The sequence below is a fragment of the Adiantum capillus-veneris genome, chromosome 12 (genome assembly GCF_014529385.1).
Source record: "Adiantum capillus-veneris isolate H3 chromosome 12, ASM1452938v2, whole genome shotgun sequence".
Classification (NCBI taxonomy): Eukaryota; Viridiplantae; Streptophyta; class Polypodiopsida; order Polypodiales; family Pteridaceae; genus Adiantum; species Adiantum capillus-veneris.
The window spans coordinates 124074553-124100634 of record NC_140942.1 but is presented as its reverse complement, the minus strand read 5'-3'; the positions used below and the strand labels follow the sequence as shown (position 1 = coordinate 124100634).

The window sequence follows — 26082 nt, the reverse complement described above, 5'->3', positions numbered from 1 at the left end:
TGCGTTGTGTGTGTCCTGGAAAGTAAGTTAGTGTGTGTCAGCCCTTTACACTAGTTTGCTGTAAGTGAATGTGTGTGGGGTGTTGCTGAGTTCTCCTTCCTAAAGCAATACACTATGGAAAACACTACCTCTTAGGTTGGTGCCAAACCAAATTCGATTTTAAAACAAACACCCATGACCTGTTTCTACTCTGCTTTCTTTTATGCTACGACTGGTTGTTACTATGCTGTGTCAATAAATGGTTTAGGAACTGTTGCATTGAGGAAATTCTTCTTGGTTTAGCATACAAAATAAACCAATCGGTCTACAACCTCTGCTTAATATTGTCCGGATATTGGTGTTTCAATCCTTGAACTTTGATAGTTTGTCGTATATTTGATTAGTTAAGGGGCTACGGTGAACCAGTGGATTATGCTTGTACTGGCATTTTTTGCTATGTTAGATGTAACCCTAGGATTGATTGAGCAATTTGGCTCCTTCTCAAAGGTCTTTTTCGTTAAAATTTCAGTGTACATTTTCAAGCTAAATCAACCTCTTTTGGCAGCATTAATGATTACTCCCTGGTTTTATTAAAGAAAAATGGGGGGAAGATGGGGCAACCTTCCTTTATGGTTAATATATTGCTACTTATTAAAAGAAAAAAAGTTTTTTGTTTAAATAAGCAATACTGTATACTTGCTCTATGAAATGAGAGTAACTTCTCAAAGCTATAGCATTTATTAGCTTCTCTTAAACAATAATAGTCGACTTAGTTTATTAACCTTACCCGTGGAGTTGATTTACTGATCCTAACCAGAAACTGCTATCCTACAAAACTAGTAGCTTGTTTTGTCGAGATTCAGTACTTAAGATTATAAAAGACATACATTTGTCCTTCACATTTTTAATACTAGACATATTCTGCCTTTGTATTATGCTCTACCTTGAGAATTTTGGGGATTTTGCAGATCATGGCTAGTGCGTGGTTTGTTTCTTACCTTAGTTTTAGTCGTGTAAATACCATATCAAATGGGCTTTGTGAATTTTTAAATTTATTGGTTGGGTAGCATTGTTTTACTTAAAAATCCTTTGAATCAGACGTAACTTTTGCCACCATTTGATTGGGATACTTAATGTTGTACCTATCATGGTATTTTGTTAATTTTTTCCAAAACAACTTGTATACTAGTTTCATACAAGCAACCAATTGACTGAGGTGCTGGCTGACTAATAAATTGGCTCGGGATGCATGAGTAAAATATGTGATATAATTCTTGTTTAAAACACCTGCTTCAAAAGGATTGAAAGTTGAAAACAAAAAATTCCCCTTGAAACGGTTTGGCAAGAGGCTTCATGTTTTGACTTATTCACTCTTTAAAAAAATGGGAAAAACACTTGGATCAGAAGGGGTGATGGCCTTATATATATATATATATATATATATATATATATATATATATTTCTTAATTTTTTTAATAAATATGGGGTATCTTTTAAGACACCTTGATACTTCACATTTCGTTTATGAATTAAAATGAACAAAAGAAATTATTTTTTACACTTGGATCAGAAGGGGTGATGGCCTTGTGATCTCAAAACTGTTGGAAAAAGAGCTTCAAACCACTTCTGCAGAGTATTGATACTTGGTTCTATTTGACACTCTATGGATGGTAGGTATAAGTTAAAAAGTTTTTCAGTAGGACATGGATAACAACTGATAGGATTTGTTGACACGTATAATACGTCTTCTGTTGGAATTAGGGTTGCAGAGAAACGCACACAGTTTGGAGAAGACGAAGGAAGCTCAAGGCACACAACTGAGAGTGTATCACTTAGTGTGCAATGGAAAGATAGATAGCCCTAGAGTGATGGGCGTATATACAATGCACGGGGAAAAAAACCTCCTAAAAAGGAAAAAAATGCCCCGACGGTCCTAGTGTGTTTACACACATCACTACCACATGTATATGGTAACAAATCCCCCCTGGAGTGATGCGGTGAACGAGAGCTGGCACATGAGTAAAGGAAAGTGCCATGCCCTGAGGACATGATCAGTCCACAAAGAGGAGCAAGCCCAAAGCTTTGTGAAAAGCTTCGAGCTTCTCACGAGACAATGCCTTTGTGAAAGATCTGCAAGGTTGTCTTGTGTTGGCACATATGCCAACCTGATCTCTCCTGTTGAGAGCCTCTCCCTGACATAGTGGTAATGCACCTCAATGTGCTTTGTGCGAGCATGAAAAACTCGGTTCCTCGCAACTGCCAATGCGCTCTGACTGTCAGTGTAGATAGTGTTGGTAGTGTCCCGTCCAACACCCAAATCAGCCATAAGGCGTCTGAGCCATACACACTCAACCGTAGCTGTGAAGACTGCCCTATACTCAGCCTCACAACTAGAAGTGGCCACAGTAGGTTGCTTCTTGCTCAGCCATGATATACATGAACTGCCAAGCATGCAACAAAAACCACTAGTGGACACTCTCACAACCAGCCCAGTCTGAGTCCGAAAAAGCATGTAAGTCTTGTAGACATGTAGTAGTGTTAGTGTGTATACGCGCTTCACCAGGGGCACTTTTCTCCCACTGGGTTTTTTCCCCTGGACATCCGGTGTGAAAGGACACCTTATCTCTTAGGGTTTCATATAAGCTTTGTAGCTCTGAGTTTGTATACACTATTATTCTAATATAGAGAGAGAGACTACAGAGATCTCGTACACAAGCTCTGTGTCTTCTCCTTTTCCATCTTCTTCCTACTCTGAGTTGTTGTCTTCCTTCTGTTTCTTGTTTCATCATCTTCAACAATTGGTATCAGAGCAAGGTGATTTCCAGAGCCTCTACTTGCGTTTTCGCGTCCGCGCGCGCAATCGCAGTTTTCAAGCAGTTTTCGGAAAATTTGTTCGTGGGAGTATCCTCGACGTTCCGGGAGTATTCTGATTAGGTGACCTGGGGTTTTACCCCCCTTTCGAAGCCGTTCGAGCCCTCAGAATTTTGTTCTGAGCAGCGTAGCAGAAGTTACTTTTCGGAGGCGTTTAGATCAAGAGGGTGTGCTTTTTGACAGATTTTCTTCAGGTAAACAGTTCTTTTGGGAAGCAGCTTGTCTTAGCTTTGTGTTGAGATTTTGTGTAGAGTTTTGCTTGCATTGGAGAGGAGATTTGTGAATCTCTTGGAGGTTCTTTTGCTCTCTTGTGTGCATCCACAGTATGGCTCAATCTACGGAGAAAGAGATTTTTGGTGCGTTTATATCCGAAGACAAATTGGATGGTACCAACTATTCTCTTTGGTCTTTTATGGCCAAAAATGTTTTGGTTGGTAAAGGATTGTGGGATTATGTATTTGGAGATGAAGTTCGTCCAGTTAGCATTGCACCTGCCACGCCTGGTCGTGGTGCAGGACCCTCACAAGTCATTCCAGAGCAAAAGAGATGGGATACTAAAGATGCACAGGCTATGACTGTGATTGCCTTAACCATAAAGAGGACAATCACACCACATATCAGATCTTGCAGAACTTCTGAGGATGCTTGGAACACTCTGCAAGCTATGTTTGAGGAAGAAATGCTGCCAGAATAGAGTTTTTGAAGAAACAACTCGACAAAATACAGATGGACGAAGGTAACGATATTGTCGAGCATCTTACAAAAATCAGGGATCTTAAAGAGCAATTGCTTAGCATTGATGAAGTGATTCCAGAGAAGGACTTGGTTTCTAAAACACTCAATTCACTACCACCATCTTATTTGACTTTTCAGACTTCTTTGACTCTGTCTTTGCGAGCTAATCCTGAGCCTCTTCATTTTTGAAGAGTTAGTGGCTTTGCTATTGCAGGAGGATCAATCACGTAAGAACAAGTCTTTACAGGTGGATGGTATGGATCATGCTCTTGTTGTACAGAACAAAAACAAGGGTAAAGAGAGTGCTCATCACTCCAAGTCTGGTGCAGGACAGTCTTCAGAGAAGTCTAAAGGTGATTCCGACAAGTCCAAGAAGAAAGGTAAATGTCACTACTGCAAGAAACCTGGTCACTACATTAGTGAGTGTAAAAAGCGAATTGCTAAAGAAAAGAAGAAGAGTCAAGTTTGGTTGTTTCAGCTTCTGGTGATTCTTCTACAGCTAAAGAAGAGTCTGCAAACTTTGTGCAGGATTCTTATGCTTTTGTAGTATGTTCAGATTTTTCTGCTTACAGTGTTGACAAGACACAAATGATTTGGTACTTTGATAGTGGTGCATCCAGGCATATTACTTCAAGGAAGGATTTGTTTCGTTCATTGGATGCAGCTCCAGCAGGAAAGAAGGTGACATGTGCAAATAATGCTTCTTATCCAATCAAAGACGTTGGTAAGATTTTGATTACCATTTCAGATGGTTCAGATTTATGCTTGCCAGATGTCTTATATGTTCCAGGGATCAAGAAGAATTTGTTGTCTGTATCCTCTCTTGCAAAAAATGGTCTTCGGGTCATTTTTGAGGATGACAGATGTGTTGTACGAGATCGAGAGAATGGTTATTCTCTTATCACTACAGGTACGCTGGAAAATGGACTCTTTGTGCTAGATCATTATGAAAAGCAGATTCAGGTATGTATTGCAGAAACAAAGACTCAGGCCATGCAGGATGCTGAGTTGTGGCATGCTAGATTTGGGCATGTTAGTTGTGGCAGTTTGATGACTTTACAACGTCATAATATGGTGCATGATTTGTCTTTATTAGAGATGCCACCAAGACATGTATGTGAAGGTTGCGTTCTTGGAAAGATGCACAGATTTGCATTTTCGCAGGATGGTTCAGTTAGAGCGACACGAAAGTTGCAGCTTGTACACAGTGATGTATGTGGTCCTATGAGGACGCCATCTATAGGAAACAGCCTTTATTTTGTGACCTTCATTGATGACTTTTCAAGGTTTTGTTGGGTGTATCCACTCAAAGCAAAGTCATACGTGTTTGCAGCTTTTCAACATTATGTCGCCATGGTTGAAAATGAAACAGGTTGCAAAGTACAGACTCTTCGTACCGATCGAGGAGGTGAATACATGTCAGGTGCATTTAAGGATTTTTTGGGAAAGAAAGGCATTAAACACCAATGCACTATGCCATACACACCACAACAGAATGGTGTTGCAGAAAGGAAGAACAGGTCTTTAATGGAGACGGCTAGATGTATGCTCAAGGCTAAGAGTTTGCCTCATAAGCTATGGATGGAGGCAGTTGCTTGTGCAGCACATGTTTTGAACAGGTGTCCTACTCGTGCCTTGAAGACCATTACTCCATATGAAGCTTGGTATGACAGAAAACCTTCAGTCAGTTATCTTCGTGTTTTTGGTTGTCTTGCTTATGCTCACATCCCTCAGTAGTTACGTGGGAAGCTTGATGATAAGGCAATCAAATGTATATTTGTGGGGTACAGTAGTGGAAGTAAAGGTTATAGACTTTACAATCCTGCTACAAACAAGATTTTTGAAAGTCGTGATGTAATTTTTGCAGAAACTACTGCTCAACCTATGGTTGCTTTTGATGTACCTCATATGCAGACACATGATGTATTTGAAGGTTTGCTTCCTTCTTTTGTGGAGAATCAAGAATCACAACAGGTTGATAATCTTGATCAATCTTTTGATCAGCATGTGACACCTCATGATGTAGAGGAAATTGTGCGTGAAGAGCAAGAAGTTCTCAGGGAAGAAAGAACCTTGCCTAAATGGGTTCAGAAAACTTTGCAGGATAGCAAGTTGGATGCACCGTTGCCACGAAAAACACGTGCTGGTACTACTTTTGGCAGAGAGCAAGTAGATTTGGCTTGCTTTAGCACTCTTTGTGATGCAGATGAGCCTAATTCATTTGAACAAGCTTTAGAGTGTGTTCAGTGGAAAGATGCTATGCAGCAAGAAATTGATTCTATTCATAAGAATCATACATGGGATCTAGTGGACTTGCCTACAGATAAAAAGCCTATTGGTACAAAGTGGGTTTTTAAGATAAAAAGGAAACAAGATGGTACTGTTGACAGGTACAAAGCAAGGCTTGTGGCAAAAGGCTATGCGCAACAGAAAGGCATAGATTATGATGAAACCTTTGCTCCTACTTCTCCTGCGTCCACAGTTAGATCACTAGTTGCAATTGCTACTCATCAATGTTGGAAAGTGCATCAGTTGGATATCAAAACTGCTTTTTTGAATGGTGATTTGCAGGAAGAAGTTTATGTAAGTCAACCAAGTGGTTTTGTTGTAAAAGGTCAAGAGCAAAAGGTATGTAGATTGCGTAAAGCTTTGTATGGTCTCAAACAGGCTCCAAGAGCATGGTATGAGAAGATACATACTTATTTGATTGGCCAGGGATTTCAGAATAGTCCAACAGAAAGTACTTTGTATGTCAAAAAGAGAGATGGAGTTCTCATTATGCTAACACTTTATGTGGATGATATGCTTCTTACAGGCAATAATGCAAATGAAATTGAAGCGTTTAAAGATGCTTTGAGAAAAACCTTTGAGATGTCTGATCTTGGTTTGCTACATTATTACTTGGGTATTCAGTTTGTGTAATCAGAGGATGGCATATACATGTTGCAGGCAAAATATTTGCATAAAATTTTGGACAAGTTTGGTATGCAAAATTGTAAACCAATCTCTACACCTGTAGAAACTGGATCAAAGTTTAGCATGCACGATGCTGGAGAACCTTTTGATGTACATACTTATGCAGCAGCCGTTGGTTGCTTGATATATTTGGCAAGCAACACTCGTCCAGACATTCAATTTGGGGTTTCACAAGCAAGCAGATTTATGCACAGCCCAGGTATGCATCATTGGCAGGCTGTGAAGCGCATACTTCGTTACCTTTCAGGTACCCCTAATCTTGCCATGTTCTTTCCAAGGGGGGATATGTATGGAAAGCACAGTTCTATGGAACTTCCTGGTTACAGCGATTCAGATTGGGTTGGTGATTTTGACACACGACATTCCACAAGTGGCAATTGTTTTTTCTTGGGAAATGCATGTATATCTTGGCTAAGCAAGAAGCAACCCACAGTGGCTACATCAACTTGTGAAGCTGAGTACAGGGCAGCTTTCACGGCAACACTTGATTGTGTATGGATACGCAGGTTATTGGCAGATCTTTGTGAGTGTCAACAGGCACCCACTACCATTTTCACTCACAGTCAGAGTGCTATGGCAGTTGCAAGGAATCCAGTATTTCATGCAAGAACAAAGCACATAGAGGTTCACTACCACTATGTCAGGGAAAGGCTACATGCAGGGGAGATCACACTAACTTACTGTCCTAGACAGGATAACATTGCAGAGCTATTTACGAAGGCGTTATCACGAGAAAAGTTTGAAGCTTTCCGAAAAGCTTTGGGCTTACTCTCATACACATGATGATCTGCTACCTTGTACGGATTCACACTATCACTACAGGGGGGATTTGTAGACATGTAGTAGTGTTAGTGTGTATACGCGCTTCACCAGGGGCACTTTTCTCCCACTTGGTTTTTCCCCCTGGACATCCGGTGTGAAAGGACACCTTATCTCTTAGGGTTTCATATAAGCTTTGTAGCTCTGAGTTTGTATACACTATTATTCTAATACAGAGAGAGAGACTACAGAGATCTCGTACACAAGCTCTGTGTCTTCTCCTTCTCCATCTTCTTCCTACTCTGAGTTGCTGTCTTCCTTCTGTTTCCTGTTTCATCATCTTCAACAAGTCTGGCGGCAATGATCACCCCTTGGGATAAAACAAGCCAAGATGTAAAGTGCCACTAAGGTAGTGGAAAATCCTCTTGATAGCTTGCCAATGCTTAGACCCTGGGCTATGCATAAATCTGCTGACTTGTGAGATTGCAGACTGAATATTCGGCCTTGTGTTGCATGCATAAATGAGGCAACCAACAATAGTTTGGTAAAGAGTGACATTAGTAGGATCACCAGCATCATGTAGACTCAACTTCAAACGTGTTTCCATGGGAGTGGCAATAGGTTTGCAATCCTCAAGTCCAAACTTACATAGCAATGTCTTTATGTAACTTTTCTGACACAAGGCAATACCACCATCACCCAAGTAATGATGCAACAACCCCAAATCTTTCATCTTGAAAGTGGCATTCAAATCAGCCTTAAATTCAACAATGTCTCTCATTTGGTCAAGTGATAAGCAAATCATCTACATAAAGAACCACAATGAGAAATACATCACTCTCATGCTTTACATACAATGTTCTTTCTGTTGGATTGTTACGAAAGCCTCGTTTGACCAAATGAGTGTCAGCTTTCTCATACTAGGCATGAGGAGATTGCTTCAACCCATACAATGCTTTCTTACATCTGCACACTTTGTCCTCTTGTCCTTTCTTGACAAAACCGCGAGGCTGTGTTACATAAACTTCCTCAAATATGTCACCATTCAAGAAAGCAGTAACAATGTCTGATTGATGTACATCCCAATCAAAATGAGCTGCCAATGCACATAGCAAACGCACAGTAGTCATACGACAAGTGGGAGCAAAAGTCTCTTGATAATTTGTCTTTTTGCTGTGCATAACCCTTTGCAACAAGTTGATCCTTATGGCGATCGATCTCACCATCAGGCTTGCGTTTCAACTTGTAAACCCATTTCGTACCAATGGCCTTTTTGCCAGGAGGCAAATCACATAAACTCCATGTGTCATTTTCTATAACTGCATCAGATTCTGATTGCATGGCAGCCATCCAATTTTCTGAATTCTGTGCTTCATCAAAAGACAAAGGTTCCTCAACATCATGTAAGCTAGACACAGCCGAAGCATAACAATCTGATGCATAAGATGCATGGCGAGATTCTGAACGAGTACGACTAGACAAAGGTGCATCCAATTTATTGTCACGCAATGTATGTACCAGCCATTTTGGCATACCTTTAGCCTGCTCATTTTCAGCCCTTTCCTCATCAGGTACTTCATGTACATTTGCATCAGTAATAGGTTGATCTGTAACATTTTCAGAAACCCCCATAGGCTGTACATTTGCCTCATTGGAATTTACATTCAAACTTCCACCACTGAAAAGAGGCAACAAAGTGTCATAAATGCCCTGGGAGCTTACATTACAATCTCTAGTACATGACAACAAGGGTTGAACAGAATCTTCCACAAACACTACATCCCATGAAACCAGAATACGCTTTGTTTGCGGATGATACACCCTGTAACCTTTGCTTTCAGCACTATAACCAACAAAAATACATTTGACAAGCTTATCATCCAATTTTTTGCGCTGTGTTTGTGGCACCAAAGCATATGCCAAACAGCCAAAAACACGCATGTGCTCAATAGAAGGTGATGCCATGCTTCATATGGAGTAATAGACTGCAAAGCTTTCGTAGGACACCTGTTAAGTACATAAATGGCACACATGATGGCCTCAAGCCAAAAAGAATGCGGCAAAGCTTGACTTTGGACCATACATCGTACCATTTCCGTAAGTGACCTGTTTGTTCTCTCAGCAACACCATTTTGCTGAGGTGTATAAGGCACTGTTCATTGGTGTTTTGTCCCATGACTAGCCAGAAATGCATTAAATTCATGAGACATATACTCCCCCCCTCAATCTGAACGGAGGGTGCCCATAGTACATTTCGATACATTTTCAACCATAGCCAGAAATTGTTTGAAGCACATAAAAACTTCGGACTTCGCTTTAAGCGGAAATACCCATGCATGCCTGGAGTAATCATCAATGAAAGTCACAAAGTAAAGGTAATTGCCCAAGGACGGAGTTTGCATGGGCCCATAAACATCACTATGCACAAGCTACAACCTGCATGTGGCCCTAACTGAACCATCCTTTGGAAACTGCGAACGCTGCATCTTACGCAAAATACAGCCTTCACAAACATGTTTGACAGGTGCTTCAAGAGGCGGCAAAGAAGCAACCATATCAGATTTCTGCAAATGTAGCAAATTGGCAAAGTTCAGATGTGGCCCTAACTGAACCATCCTTTGGAAACTGCGAACGCTGCATCTTACGCAAAATACAGCCTTCACAAACATGTTTGACAGGTGTTTCAAGAGGCGGCAAAGAAGCAACCATATCAGATTTCTGCAAATGCAGCAAACTCGCAAAATTCAGATGACCAAAACGTTCATGCCAAAGTTTTGCATCTGAAATAGCCCTTGAATCAGCAACTGCATTTACAAAATTTTGTCCACACTTGTCATACAAAGGGAGCTTATACTGTCCACGGCACAAAAGCCCATATGCAACAATTTCATCACCAAAACTGAGATCATGAACTGCACATCTGTCATCCACAAATTTGACTACAAGTCCCAAGTCTAGCACGTGCAGATACAAACAAAAGATTCTTCTTGATCTCAGGTACTTAAAGTGCATCAGCAAGTGTGAAAGAACTGCCATTTGCAGCAGTAAGTACAATCTTTCCAACTCCTTGAACCGGATAAGAGGCATTGTTAGCACAAGTGACTGAATTCCCATGAGTGACAGACTCGAGAGAGGTGAGCAATTCACGATGTGAGGTAATGTGCTTTGTAGCACCACTGTCGAAAAACCACACGTGAAACTGCAGCAAACTGACATGCATGCATCATGTACAGTAGGATTGTAAGTGCACTCTGCACTAAAAGCCCATTTTGCATCGACATCAGCATCACGGTCTTCTTTCACAGAAGACTCAACAATGGCCGCATTTGTAGTGGAATCAGCATTTGCAGTGGAACCACCCTCTTTCTTCTTAGCCTCTTTGGCCTTCAACTTAGGACACTGCTTAATCAAGTGATCATTAGCTTTACAATAATGGCAACGCATCTTCTTTTTGCTAGACGAAGTGCTGCGAGCAGAAGCATTGGGAACATAAGTTTTGCCACTCGCAGCAGAACCATAAGAAGTGGCTGCATTGCTGTTACCACCCTTTCTTTGAGAAGCAATAAAAGCCTGTTCAATTACACGCTGTCTAGTCCTGTTTTTTTGGAAAGTGACTCTTGTAACAGCAATGTGCATAATGCATCAAACTTGACAACTTCAGGATTTTCTTGGGTCACAAGTCTCCAAGTACTAGCAAAAGTCTGGTAAGAATCTGGTAAGGCATCAAGAATAGTCTGCACAAGGGAACTGTCTGAAACGACTTCACCTGCAGAAATAAGTTGCTCATTGATATCCTTGACACCAGCAAGGAAAGTGTCTATATCATCTTCCTCATGCATAATTTTCGATTCCAGCTCTTTACGCATCAAAGCAATTTTAGCCTCATTGTGACTTGCATAAAGACCAGCCAAAATATCCCAAGCCTGATTTGCAGATTTTGCTGAACAAATGGGAGGAACAATGGTGCGCTTCACAGACAACGCAATCAATGCATGAGCCTGCACATCCTTTACATCTGAATGAGATTGTTCTGCCGTAGGCAAAACAAGTCTAATAGCAACAATCCTTGCGGCAAGACTTGCAACATCCTGAACATCGCCTGCATCCTCAGAACTAGGACGTACATCAATGCCCTGCACAATATTCCAGACGCCCTTTGACACAAGAACATGTTGCATCATGTAAGCCCACATAGGATAATTGTTCCCATCCAATCTGTCCTCAGCAGCAAACATCTTGAACACATCTGTGTTGTTGTCACCTATGGTAAATGCTGCACCTGATGTGAAAACTGCCCGTAAAGAGGAGAAACGAAGCGGGAACAACACGTGCCATATTGCACAAACCGTAGAAGATGCAGAAAACGGCACCGACATAAATTCTGCACAAAATGACGAAATAGCCTGTGCAGTATTGCCTGTAGTGGAAACGGAGGCCGAAATGAGCTCGAATAAAAAATCTGAGCAGACTTAGCTCTACGACCTGTCCCGAAATTTTTGTCAACCTGCGAACGCTCGCGAAAGCTCACAGAAATATGAGAAAGTGAGCAGACGTCTGCTGGAGCTGCTGGCGACTAAGCTCGGGAGGACGCAACCTGCTCTGATACCAATGTTTGGAATTAGGGTTGCAGAGAAACGCACATAACTTGGAGAAGACGAAGGAAGCTCCAGGCACACAATTGAGAGTGTATTACTTAGTGTGCAATGGAAAGATAGATAGCCCTAGAGTGATGGGCGTATTTACAATGCACGGGGGAAAAAACCTCCTAAAGAGGGAAAAAATGCCCCGGCGGTCCTAGTGTGTTCACACACATCACTACCACATGTGTATGGTAACATATTCAAGGCTAACAGATCTGTTGACTTGTTTATATGGATGCAGGTGATAATTCTATTTTTACTTAAGATCTTTTTGGCTTAGCTGCTGTACGTCACTGAAGAACCTGGCTTCCTTCACTTTAGAATCATTTTCTTTTGACCATCTCATGTATAAAAACGCTAGAATGATACTTTATTCTCACTGTGATATACAAAACTGAATCTAAGACAACTCCCACCCTTGCTCGATCGTGCATCCAGCGCGCTCTCGTTTTGATCGCAAAGTTACATGGAATGGGAACAAGAACGGGGGGCTCCGGGACGTTTCCGGAGCAGGGGGCCTTTGGGGTGGCCGAACGGGAACGGGGCTTAGAACGGTAAACGTACAATATTCTTAAATTAAGCTGGATTCAACCTATATGTTAGTAGGGAGCCACACACACCCATTAGTCGAAGTAGAATCTTATTTAGACATGTTTTTCAATAATGGATAAGGCTTACACGAGGGAGGGATGCTAGATGGAGATTAAGTTTTAACACTCCTTGAGGGGGGGATGGAGCTTGAGTCTTGAGGCTTGAACTTCAATGAAGACTAGGAGCCTTGAGGCCCGAGGGAGAGGGTGAGGTTGAGAGTGATGGAGCTTGAGGCTTGAATTTTGAAGCCTTGAGGGAAAGGGAGAGAGGGGAAAGGGAGAGAGAGCCTTGAGGGAGAGGGTGAGGTAGAGAGCCTGAGAGAGAGGGTTTAAAGCCCTTCATTATATAGGAGAGGATGGAAATAACACCCCACCAAAAGTTTAAAAGATTTGTCCCAAACAACCATATTATTAAACTTTGGCGTTCCGGATTTGCCGTTCCGTGTTCCACTTGTCGTTCTGGGCCCCATTCCGGTTATGCCTGGGAAGGGAACATCGTACCATTCCGTTTTCGTTTCGAGGAGACGCCAGTCTTGGGAACGCGTTTCGAGAACGGGAGGGCCCCGTTCCGCCCATTCCCTGTTACTCTACTTAATCGCTGAGTCTTAAGGGGCATAAGCCATAAAGAACCCAAGACCACTTGCAAGAGAAGCATGAGATGAAGAAGGAGGTCATCTCGACGAACCCTACGCATTGAGCAAGCAAATCTTTTTGGCCATTGTTTTTCTCAGAAGCAGTGCCATGTAGTGGTGGATGTCTATAGCTACCAAGCCGCATATTCCAAGGACTTGGCAAGCTTTCAAGAAAATTTTTGCCGGAAGTTACATGCCTTTTAACATCTTCCTTCGGAGTGCAGCTTCTAGCAAAGTGGGGTATCTTGAAATGCTTGCCACGAAAACCCTAGTAGATTACAACTTGCAGTCTGTGGACATCTTTCAAAAGGTGTCTCTTCGCGAGTTGATAACCTTAGAGGCTTAGTGTGATTGCTATATCATTGGACTATCATCACGGCTATAGGAACACTGTCTGACCAAGCCAATTTCGATGATTCAAGAGCTTATGGACCATGCTACGGTCGCCTACAAATTTCTGGAAGAAACCTAACCCTAATTTTTGATGCAGGTCTTAGAATGGAAAGCCAGTCGCCTTTTTGAGCTCAACTCACGTCGAGAATATTTTTTAGTTTGATTTATCAGTTTTTTGAATTTGTTTGAGAATTTATTTGGAGATCCTGTTTGGGATTTGTTTGAAATGGATGGTGTCTGTTTTAAACCTGTCTTGGTGCGGATTTGAATTGTTTGGCTGTGATTTTAATATTGGTTGCAATGCTTGGTGATTTACTCCTGGGTGAAGTAGTGAGGAATGCTGTTGTGGTATTATCTGAACCTCGGAATGATGGAGACGGGATGTCTGGGGAGTGTTCCGTTGTATGCTTGAAAACCTCGGAACGACGCAATCAGGATGTCTGGGGAGCGTCTCGTTGTATGGTAAAAATCTTTGAACGACGCAGAAGGGATGTCTAGGGAGCGTTTGGTTGTATGTTCGAAACCTCCAAACGACATAGGCTGCTGTCTGGGGAGTGTTTGGTTGTATCAGTCCTCTGAGCTCATGGCCCGGACCTTTTTAGGATGGAAGTAAGAAGTGTGTGGATGAGCGAGGAGAGGGTGGAAGAGAAAAGCATGTGTTTAGAGGCAAGATATATGTGTTTCTAGCTATATAAGCAGCTTTTGTAATTATTTTGATGTATGTAAATTCGAGCCATTTTGGTGTGTCTATGCTTGTTGTGTAACTTGCTACTAGATCCTTATTTTCTCTTGATCTTTCTTAGGACCATGATGGAATCAAGACTGCACCCACCATAGTTGTATGAAGCACACACATTTATGGAGAGCATAATCCGCTACTTTTTCATGGTATTAGAGCTCCGGAAGGTCGAGTAGGCAAGGTAAGTCGTCGGCTTGCAGCTAATCTATGTACACTCTTACCCATTTGTTTTGCCTAACTAGGGTGCCATTTACCTTCGTTTGTGTCATCTTATATTTGTATCCTCATCAATATCCTCCAATGCTGTGGTCACCCTCTGATGACGCATCTGAAATATACTCTCTCTCTCTCTCTCTCTCTCTCTCTCTCTCTCTCTCTCTCTCTCTCTCTCTCTCGTGGATCCAGCATACCATCTCTCAACACAGCAATAAACATCTCAAGAATACATTGTCCAGGCATCCATACTAGGAATCATTGAGATAGAGTAGAACGAAGGAGAAGGTTAGAATTGGGAGGCTTGCAGATGGTTGGCAGAGGTGGAATTATTGGATGAGGAAGAAGTCGAGAACGAAATCTACGTTTTGGAGCACTAGGTAGTGAGAGGAAGGTGAAGCAAGCTATACCAGTCAATGTTCATCGACATGAGGGATGCCAGAACTGATGGGAATGGGATTGTACTAGCTATGGTGGATGAAAGAGAAACATCCTGCACACAAGTGAGTGACTGTTGGCTAGATTATCACTCAAGCGAATTAGGTTCCAAGATCAATTAACTTGAAATGAGCTTTAAGTAGCTCTACAGCGTTGCACCACTGCATGTGGGATAATTCCTTCTCTTCACTCCTTGACTCATATTCTAGGACAAAGCTCACACTTTACAAGAACATGTAGTGCTTAGGTAGTTTGATTTGAAAGACGAATGAAGTCATGAAGTAAACCAACCTGCTACGGGATCCAAGGTACCAAGGTGTGGATGAAAGATGAACTCACCTTTTTAGCTCAACTCCAAGGCATAAGAATTAGCCAAAGTTTTGCGGAGCTAGGAAACATGGGAAATGGGCTTTCTTGCTATGGTAAAGCCTTTATCGAGGTGGTGGACAAAAAAGATTTTTACACATTTAACTCAAAGCTAGTGTTTTTCTTCCCTTTCCTTATTTTTTGCCATTGACACACCTGAGTGGAATGTAATAGAAAGGATGTGGTGTCTGTTTGGTTCAGTAGGCCGGTTTCTTTTCTCTCTCTTGTGTTGTCTTGACGATCTCTCTTTATGCTCGCAGACAAAGCGTGTTATCATCTTGTTGACAATGTAGTCTACGCTGTAAGCAGAAATATATTGACTGAAAATACGGAAGTTGTTTTTTCCATTTTCCTGTTGCAACACCCCCTCGAGTTTAGGGAGAATCCGGCTGGGTAAAAGGATTGTGTGTGTGTGTGTGTGTGCATGCAAACTCACTAAATACATGTACACCATTCAAGCTCAAATTGATTAGATACAACCATGATTAGCACTGTCTTTTTTCTAGGTAGAAGATACTACCAATAGGGTAGTTTTACTCTATCTAGTGTTTAGTTTGCTAATCATTTGTCTAATCTTCTTTGGTCTTAAAAAAGTCGTTCATTCTTCCTAACAGTTCTTTTGTTAAGATAGGAAGTTTTCATTAGGTTAGTTTGAATTTGCAACATGAGCTTCTGTTTAAGATTAAGTTACTAATTGTATACATTTTGAACGATGATTTTAACTTTGGTAATGGACCAGTAGGCTGGAATATCACGTGCAGTCATTGGCCTTCGACATCCCCTGCAGCATTTCAGAAACAAAGCAATCAAAGATTTAACAAATGCAAATATAGAAGTTGATATTTTAGGAGAGAATCTTACCCAAGGTACAAGTATAAAGGTATAGAGCTGCATTTATGTTTGCTTGTTGAAATTAGTTCTATTTGCATGGAGCATGAAAGAGGGACCGTGATTGTTTACTGACCGTGATCATTTATGTTTATTTGTTGAAATTAGTTCTATTTGTGTGGAGCATGAAAGAGGGACTGGCATCGTTTACTGACCAAGGAAATAGAGCCACACGTGTACCAGAAATTAGATGAATCTTTTATTAGTATAGTCATTTAATTCTGAAAGCTGGGTTTGAAGTTTACTAAATAGCCCTTTATATTGTACTGAGCAGTTGAGGGGTATGAAGTATGGGCAATAACCCTTCGAGCTATTTTCCTACAGATTGGCATTTGTTTTGCTTTGTTTATTTGGGTGGAAGAGCAATGAGGTTGATTTTCAAAGCTACAAGATTAGGAATTCAAAAAGAAGCTATTAGTTTATCTTTAATTTGATAGGGATGTTTTACCAACACTGCCAGCAAGGAAATAGAGCCACACGTGTACCAGAAATCAGATGAATCTTTTATTAGTATAGTCATTTAATTCTGAAAGCGGGGTTTGAAGTTTACTAAATAGCCCTTTATATTGTACTGAGCAGTTGAGGGGTATGAAGTCTGGGCAATAACCCTTTGAGCTATTTTCCTACAGATGGGCATTTGTTTTGCTTTGTTTATTTGGGTGGAAGAGCAATGAGCTTGATTTTCAAAGCTACAAGATTAGGAATTCAAAAAGAAGCTATTAGTTTATCTTTAATTTGATAGGGATGTTTTACCGAACACTGCCAACATAATGATGCCAATGTTTAGATATAATCTAATTATGACCCCCTTGGGAGGAGCTACAGAGATTTTTCGAAGTCCTCGCTCCTCGTCCCCTGACTTGGAGATAGGTACAATAGCGGACAAGCTCCAAGTATCAAGTAGGCCCTCGCACATGGCACATCACCGCTACCAGACCATTATAGAGCAGCTCCTACAAGGTTCTTTAGAGAGGAGGTTGATGCAGTGGCATCGAATCTATAGGGACAGCCTACTCCAACGGTCAGGCTTTGGGAGATATGCTACCAGCTAGCTCTATTTTTTCACCTGTTCGGCATTTTTTACCTTAGTCTTTTGAATTAGACATTTGGATCGTACGACAATGATGTAGTTTTTCTGGTCTCATAGGTCTTTTAGGCCTTCTGCAGGTGAGGCCTGGCGTCTCTTCCATGAGCACTCACCTCCTCCAGTGATTACCTCTCCCGAGATTTGGGGTCAATATGCAGCATCATTATATACAGTACCTGGGCAACCACCATTACCAAACCCTCTAGAGCCATGTCCAGCCACTAGTACCTTCTTTACCACTGAGATGGTGAAGAACGCCATTGACAGGATGAGGACTAGGAGAGCATATGATCATGATGGTTTGGTGGCAGAGCACTTGATACATGCTAGAGATTTACTGTCAGAGGTTCTTGCGCGGTTGTTTAACCGTGTCATGTGTGAGGGACTACCCGAGTCCTGGAGATTATCTACTATTGTACCTCTTTTCAAGGCAGGGGACCCCACGGTACCAGGGAACTACCGTACTATTATGATAGGGCACACATTGGCACGGTTGTATGCATCCATTCTTGAACAACAACTGAGTAAATGGGCAGAAAATGAGGGCATACGAGCAGCAGGACAGGCTGGTTTCAGGAGGGGTTTCTCCACTTTGGACCATATTCTTACACTCAGAGCCATTATTGAGGAGGGTCGGGCACATGGGAGATGGATGTATTGTTGCTTTGTGGACTTCCGCAAGGCATTTGACACAGTGCCGAGGGCCAGATTGATGCATAGGCTACTGAAGTTGGGAGTACCCACAGAGATCATACGATGGATCATGGCTTTATACGGCTCAGTGACTGGCCAGGTATGCACTCCTGAGGGGATTTCTGACATTGTTCATTCCACTATTGGAGTGAAACAGGGGTGTCCTTTGTCCCCTACACTTTTTGGTATGTATGTAGATGAGGTCTCTGACTACATTGACAGAGAAGGTGACAGAGGCGCTCAGCTGGCAGGGACAAAGGATACCCCTTTATTATTATATGCTGATGATATTGTGTTAATGTCAGAGTTGCCAGAGGGCATGCAAAGACATTTGGATGCATTGCACAACTTTGCAGAGGATAGTGGACTGTCTGTGAACCTTGGTAAAACCAAGGTTATGGTGTCTAACACCACACCACAGTGGGTCAAGAGATCGGCACCTACACTCGTATATGGCCAGGACACTGTGGAGTACACAGATGAATATACATATCTGGGGGTGGTATTCACGGGACCGAGGTTTACCCTGAGGAGAGCAGCAGAGACTAGACTATCCAGAGCCTATGCGGCATTAGGAGGGCTAGAGAGGATGTGTTCGCAGGTTTAGTTTCAAGAACCACGAACAAAACTATGGCTCTTTGATACTTTGGTTGCTTCAGCTATGCTTTATGGGGTCCAAGTTTGGGGACCATCTGTGAATCATGACAGTTGGAGGAACATGGAGAGACCCTTGGTATTTATGATATCCCGGATGATTAGAGCCAAGGCCTCTGTACCACATGCGATTATTCGAGCGGAGGTAGCCGCCCCTCCTATAGAGATTGAGGCTCTTACCAGATCAGTGTCCTTTATGCACAGTCTATGGGATACACATAGAGGCAGATATACTAGATTGGCTCTTGAGTCCTCTAGATAGTTAGCGATGCAGGGAGATGCATCATGTTGGTATGCACAGATGACCTCATGGTTTCAGAGGCATGGTTTCAGCATAGATAGATTGCCTCCCTTTCAGTATTCCTTGGATGCACCCTCCCTGCCAGTCACATGGACGGAGATCACTAGACTCATTCGTCAGGATCTTATACAGTTGGACACCAGGAGGACATGGGTAGAGCCGATACAGGAGTTGGGCACGAAGATGGCTTTCTACAAAGAGCACCTTCTCCAACTTTCAGGGGATGGGTTTGTGACTCGTCCGAACTACATGGACACTCATTTATCTCATGGTCTGCGATGTGCTATTGGTCAGATTCGCACATCCTCACACGAGCTGGAGATTGAGACGGGTAGATTCAGAGGGATATCACCAGAGTCTAGGATATGTCAACTATGCGGTAGAGAGCCAGAGACAGAGCTACACTACATATGCCACTATACTGTGTATTATGAGATACGAGGGCGCTTCCATTGCTTATTCAGGGAGGGTTTTGGACCCCTAGATAGAGTCATGAGGTATCACGACCAGAGATGCCTTGGCTTATATCTACTTGAGCTACACCGACATAGAGACAGTCTGTTTGGGAGACATGGAGGACGACAGTCGCAGAGACAGATCACATATTTCTTTGGATCGAGGGAGCCAAGAGACCAACCACCAGCACAGGGTTGTACCCGCATTCATACCAGAGGCACCCTCATTGACAGGGCGATTGAGCTCGGGAGATCGAGACGACCACGACCGAGACACAGGAGCACACTACATCGACGGAGACTCCAGCAGAGGATCAGAGGCATTCTAGCACGACACCCAGATTGACATTGAGGGCCTATTCTACATTTTCACATTTCACATTTCACACTTCATTTCAGTTTTCATTTTTACTTTCAGTACTTTTTATACTTGTACTTCAGACATTGTATTAGATTCACCACTTTGTATCTGATGGTCTCATAGGTCATTTTGGCCTTTTGAAGACGTTAATATATCATATCATATCATATCTCTCTCTCTCTCTCTCTCTCTCTCTCTCTCTCCACTCGCCCTGCCCCCTCTCAGCCCCCTTCCGCTCCCCTCTCAGCCCCCCCCCCCTCGTGCCCCTCTCAGCCCCCCCCCCCTCGTGCCCCTCTCAGCCCACCCCCCTCGCGCCACCCTCAGCCCTGCCCCCTCGCGCCCCTCTCAGCCCACCCCCCTCGCGCCACCCTCAGCTCAGCCCCCTACCCCGCCACCCTCAGCCCACCCCCTCGCGCCCCCCTATCAGCCCACCCCCCCTCGCGTCACCCTCAGATCAGCCCTGCCCCCCCTCGTGCGTTTTGTGAAGCTAATCTGCAGGTCGTTGTCGGTGCCCTCTTGCAAGCAGGCGCGCTCTCTCTCCAGTGATTGCACTGCCTTGCTATAATTCAGATTTCAGTAGTGCAGAAGCTGCAGAAATTTTTCAGAGTAGTAATTTCAGAGGGGCTAAAGACAAAGATAATGTGGATGAAGAGGTAAGAGAACTCATGACTATGATGGGGGTTAATGAGCCGACGCATACAAGAGCTTGGAGAGTGGGCAATAAGAAAAATGGTGGCAATGGGGAAACCTCGAAGGAAAGGGCACTTATCCTTCGTTCCCCCTCCATGGAAGAGGATATTTTGAAGAAGAGACCAACTCTTAAGAAGATGGGCATCTTTCTCAAAGATGACCTCACCCTCTTGCAGATTGCTCATATGCAGGAGGTAATGCCGGATATTAGAGCGGCAAGGGAAAAAGGAAAGATTGCTTTTTATCGGGATGTAAGAGTGGTGATACTGGAGCGACGCTCCACATGACGGTGCGAGACGTATGGGACCACACTCAAAGTTTTCACTTGGAACTATAATGGATCCCTACGCCTTGATGTGGGTGCTTTTGAGGATAGTTTCACTGGGAGGGACATCATCTTCTACTCTGAGACGCACCAGGCTCCTCCTGGGCAGTCTATGCCACATGTCAGCGGATACAGATGGAAGACAGCTTGCAGACCAGACAGGAGACTCGATCAGAGCACAGAGGACGGGGCTCAAGGGGAGTGGCAGTTTTATTCAGGGAGGAGTTGCAGCCATTGGTACATACAGCTCGTAGGGATGAGTAGGCTAGGTACATGTGGGTGAGACTGAGGACAAAGACATGTAGATATCTCTACATTGCTATTTGCTACTTTCCACCGAGTACATCAATATATGCACCACCTAGAGGACAATCTCCCTTTTCTATTTTGGATGATGACATATGGGAGTTCTCTTGGGATGATGACATTATCATTGGACTTCAATGCTAGGACTGCCCATCACCAGACGGCATTTTGTGATCCTTCAGAGGAGATGTTGAGGGAGCTGGATATTGCAAAAATGGGCCTATCTTGATTATCACAGGATGTGGAGCATACTGAGTATGACGGCACTTGATAGACACGGGGACTGCTCATGGATTGGCCATTTTGAACGACCTACAGAGATTTCCCGCTGTGGGAGGCTTTACATGCTTTCCACGCAGACATGGAGCCAGCACCATGGATTATGTCATGGCACAACTGAGCTTTATCTCTAGTATCCAAGACCTCACAGTTGGACCGAGACCTATGGGTGTAGTAGTAGACCATGCCCTGGTGTTGATGACCATCTTTTTCCAGTTTAGTGTATTACACATGCCACAGGTAGCAACCTCCACTCGCTACACCTTTACACAGGAGACGAACTTTGTGTACATAGATGGCATCTACAGACGCCTGTGCACTGAGGAGCCATGGTGACCTCTGGAGGAGCTCACTACTATACTGACACAGACATTGCATGATGCAGCCCCAGAACAGCTGGTATGATGAGGAGTGCCGCGAGACGAGAGCCAGACTTCAGAGGGAGGTGCTTTTGGGGGACATCACTCACAGACAGTCTCAGGTTGCCTTCCGACGCCTAGTGCGGCGGAAGAAGAGGTTTTTTTTGGCTTGACTAGAGCAGCATCTATATCAGCTATTCTTAAGTCAGGATTCAGGTGAGGCATGGAGACTCTTTCATGAGCATTCTCCCTCTCGTGCCATTACTTCTATAGAGGCCCTCTTCTAAACCCCCCCCCCCCCCCCCCCCCCCCCCCCGAGCCATGCCCCCACACATGTGCTTTTTTCACCGCTGAGATGGTGAAGAAGGCCATTGATAGGATGAGGATTGGGAGAGCATATGATCATGACGGCTTAGTGGCTGAGCATTTTATGCATGCTAAGGATTTGCTCGCAAAGCTTCTAGCAGTGATGTTCAATCGTGCCATGTGTGAGGGCCTGCCTGATACTTGGAGTTTATCTACTATTGTACCTATCTTCAAGTCATGAGACCCTATGGAGCGTGGGAATTATTGCGCTATCATGATTGGACATACATTGGCACGATTGTAGGCATCCATTCTTGAGCATTAGCTACGTAGACGGGTAGAGAGGGGGGCATACACGTAGTCGGGCAACCAAGGTTCAGGAGAGGTTTCGCTACTCTTGACCACATTCTGACACTCAGAGCCATTTTTGAGGAGGGCAGATCACATGGAAGACGGATCTATCGTAGCTTTGTGGATTTTCCCAAAGCATTAGACCAAGTGCCCAAAGCTAGATTGATGCGTAGACTACAGGAGATGGGAGTACCCACAGAGCTGTTTTGGGGAATCATGGCATTATACAGGTCAGTAGTGGGGCTTGTACACACTTCAGAGGGGCTATCTACATTGGTTCACTCCACTGTCGGGGTGAAGCAGGGCTGCCTACTCTCTTCTACTCTATTTGGTATGTATGTATACGCGATTTCTGACTATATTGAGAGAGATGGTGATAGAGGTGCACAGTTGGCAAGGACATGGATTCTATTGTTGTTATATGCTGATGATATTGTGCTGATCTCCGACTCTTCGGAGGGGATGCAACGTCACTTGGATGCATTGCATAGGTTTGCTCACGACAATGGTTTGTCTGTCAACCTTGGTAAAACCAAGGTCATGGTGTTTAACACCACGCCACAAGTGGGTCAGGAGAATAGCACCCGCATTCACATACAGCCATTGAGACAGTGAAGTATACAGATGCTTACACTCACCTCAGGGTGGTCTTTAGTGGACCAACATTTTCATTGAGGAGAGCAGCAAAGACCAAATTGACCTGAGCCTATGCAACATTGGGTGGATTGGAGAGGATGTGTTCATAGATTCAGTTTCAGGAGCCTCGGATGAAGCTCTGGCTTGTTGACAGTCTGGTGGCTTCCACAGTGCTATATGGAGTTCAGATATGGAGGCCTTCTTTGGGGTGGGGTCGCACTGATGGATGGAGAGGCATGGAGAAGTCTCTGATCTCCATGATCTCGTGGCTTATTAGAGCCAAGGTATTAGTGCCACATGACATTATTCGAGCAGAGCTAGCTTCTTTGGGGTGGGGTCGCACTGATGGATGGAGAGGCATGGAGAAGTCTCCGATCTCCATGATCTCGCGGCTTATTAGAGCCAAGGTATTAGTGCCACATGACATTATTCGAGCAGAGCTAGCTGCCCCCCCACTAGTGGTTGAGGCGCTCATCATATTAGTCTCCTTTATACACCGCTTATAGGACCTCCCTAGAGATGGATATGCCCGCCTAGCATTTGAGTCCTCGCAACAAATAGCAATGTAGGGAGATACATCATGCTGGTATGGGGAGATGACATCATTCTTTTAGGGACATGGGTTCAGCATGGACAGATTGCCCCCCTTATAGTACTCATTGGATGCACCCTCTCTGACCCTCACACAGTCCAAGATCACCAGCTCATCCGCTAGGACGTGTCTCAGCTAGATACCAGGACTTGGATACATCTGGCACAAGACCTGGGCATGAAGATGGCTTTCAATAGAGAGCATCTTCTCCAGCTTACTGAGTAGGGTTTTGTGACGAGGCTCAGAAACATGGACACCCACTTATCTCATGGGATACGATGCGATATTGGCCAGATAGCGGAGTACTAGCAGAGGCCAGGACATGTCCCCTATGTCACATGGAGCCTGAGACAGAGTTGCACTACACTTGTCATTGCCCTGTTTACTATGAGATACAAGGCCGCTTTGGACCACTCTCTAGAGTGGGGTATGAGGCTCAGAGATGCTTGGGACTGTTCTTGCTCGAACTGCACAGACATACAGAGAGCGTGATGAGAGGAGAGGCTAGCCAGTCTCAGAGGCAGATCACAGACTTCTTTAGAGCGGACATTGGGCAGCCGGAGGAGCAACTACCACAACATAGCTCACATTCTCCTTACACTAGCGGCACGCTAATCGATTGAGCTACCAAGCTAGGGAGATCCAGACGCCCACAATTGCTGAGGACTACACAACATCGATAGAGGATGCATGAGAGGATTCGGGTCATTTTGGCCCGACATGCACGCCGCCCGGTCAAACTACTGACTATGGAGGAGATTGATGAGATCTGCCAGCGATCGATGATTGATCTTTTGTGATTTAGCTTTTTTGAGGATTGTATACCCTGCTCATCTTGTACCAATCTTTGTATCAGCTCTTACCCATTATTATATCCACGCGCCCGCCCGCACGCGCACGCGCGCGCGCGCGCGCGCGCACACACACACACACACACACACACACACACACACACACACACACACACCACACACTCAATGTGTTATATTAGCCCTCATTCACCACTTTCACTCCCCCCATGCTCATATCCGTAGTTCCATTTCAGTACCTTTTCTTTTTATTTTTGGTACTCCAACATTGTATCAGATTCACCGCGTTGTAACTTTTTGGTCTCATAGGTCATTTTGGCCTTTTGAAGACGTTAATATATCATTTCTTTCATTTCTCTGTCTTTCTCTCTCTCTCTATAAATCTCTCTTTTGTAAACAAGAAAACATTTTCTATTCATACAAGTACAAAATGCATTGGAGGATATGCCATATACAATGAATAAAACAATGCCACACCTTGTTTTTCAACCTCTCAGATCCCTAACATACACAACTCTATCAGTTACAAGAGGTGCAAGGCTCTCCTCATACTGTGTCATCAACATAGCCAAATGGATCTCATCTTTCTCGATGGACCAGAAGAGGAGGTGGAATCTCAAGAATGGAATTCTTGCGCTTTTAAACCATAGTAACCGGAGACACCTTTGATTGCCTGCACTAGATCAAGTTATCTATGAGGGATCAAAGCGATTTGGATGTGTGTGCTAAATAAGTCATAATGATCATGATTCGTAATTGAGATCTTGATGGGAATAATGATGTGAATGTGATTGTAATAGTTCAGTGACTTGTGTCTTTGTGCTAGTGCATGGTTTTTGTAGTGAAATGCATGTGTACATAGAGTAAGTGTCTACAAAGCTATTTTCTTGTCCACTATTTGTTCTGCAAGTGTAATCAAGGGCGACTGCTCTTCTTTTCCCAGGAGGGGGGGGGGGGGTGGTGGTGGGTGTCACAAAGTGATGATGTGTCAAGCCAAGACACCCACCACCCCCCCTCCCTCCTGGGAAAAGAAGAGCAATCGCCCTTGATTACATAGAGCGTGAGCATGCTGATGTGGCCAATGTGTGGACGGTCCGAAAAACCGGGGCGCAAATTTTGGTAGGAATTTGTGTTGCAAAAAGCGGGTAGCCGTACAGATTGCTGACGTGGCAGCTCTTGGGGTCATTCATGGAAGCATTTGACTTATTAGCATTTGGGGCATCAGTTTTAAGTGGTAGAGCTTTTTGAGGGCGCCTAGCTTTTGGGCTCCGTTGCTTTTGTATCAGTGCATGTATATATGAGCCTTGGGGTCTACCCTAGTATATCAATGCATCGTTTTAGAGCAGACTCATTGGCTGTTGTACTCTGCGACTATTAATACAAAAAGAAGTACTAGAAGGGACTCCAGACTTTGGGGGCAGAGCATCTGGAAGTAGAACTCCGCCACTTCGTGTTGTGACACCATGTTCAAGGAGGGTCTTAACGGACCGGGCCTTTGCAAATATGGCAGAGAAATCTCAAATAGTTGAAGATCATTGGATTCTCAATCAAGTTTTGTCAATATTGATTGAGGAAAATATTTGTTTGTGCGTTGACATGTGTATATTTAACGAAGTGGATGTGTCACAAAGTGATGACATGTCAAGACTCAGGCCAACA

The 26082-nt window shown here is 43.6% G+C and overlaps 1 protein-coding gene across 3 annotated transcripts in view; it reads left to right on the top strand.

The window, feature by feature from the left end:
• LOC147446462 (riboflavin biosynthesis protein PYRR, chloroplastic-like) overlaps positions 1–26082 on the top strand; it is a 105358-nt gene that overhangs the window by 44689 nt on the left and 34587 nt on the right. For 2 of the 3 annotated variants that reach the window (XM_086525669.1, XM_086525668.1), the window contains exon 2: positions 16074–16211. The exons of the other annotated variant lie outside the window; for it this stretch is intronic. In XM_086525669.1, the coding sequence (XP_086381795.1) occupies positions 16074–16211 (138 nt within the window). The remainder of the gene's footprint in view (positions 1–16073; positions 16212–26082) is intronic. 3 annotated transcript variants of the gene reach the window in all.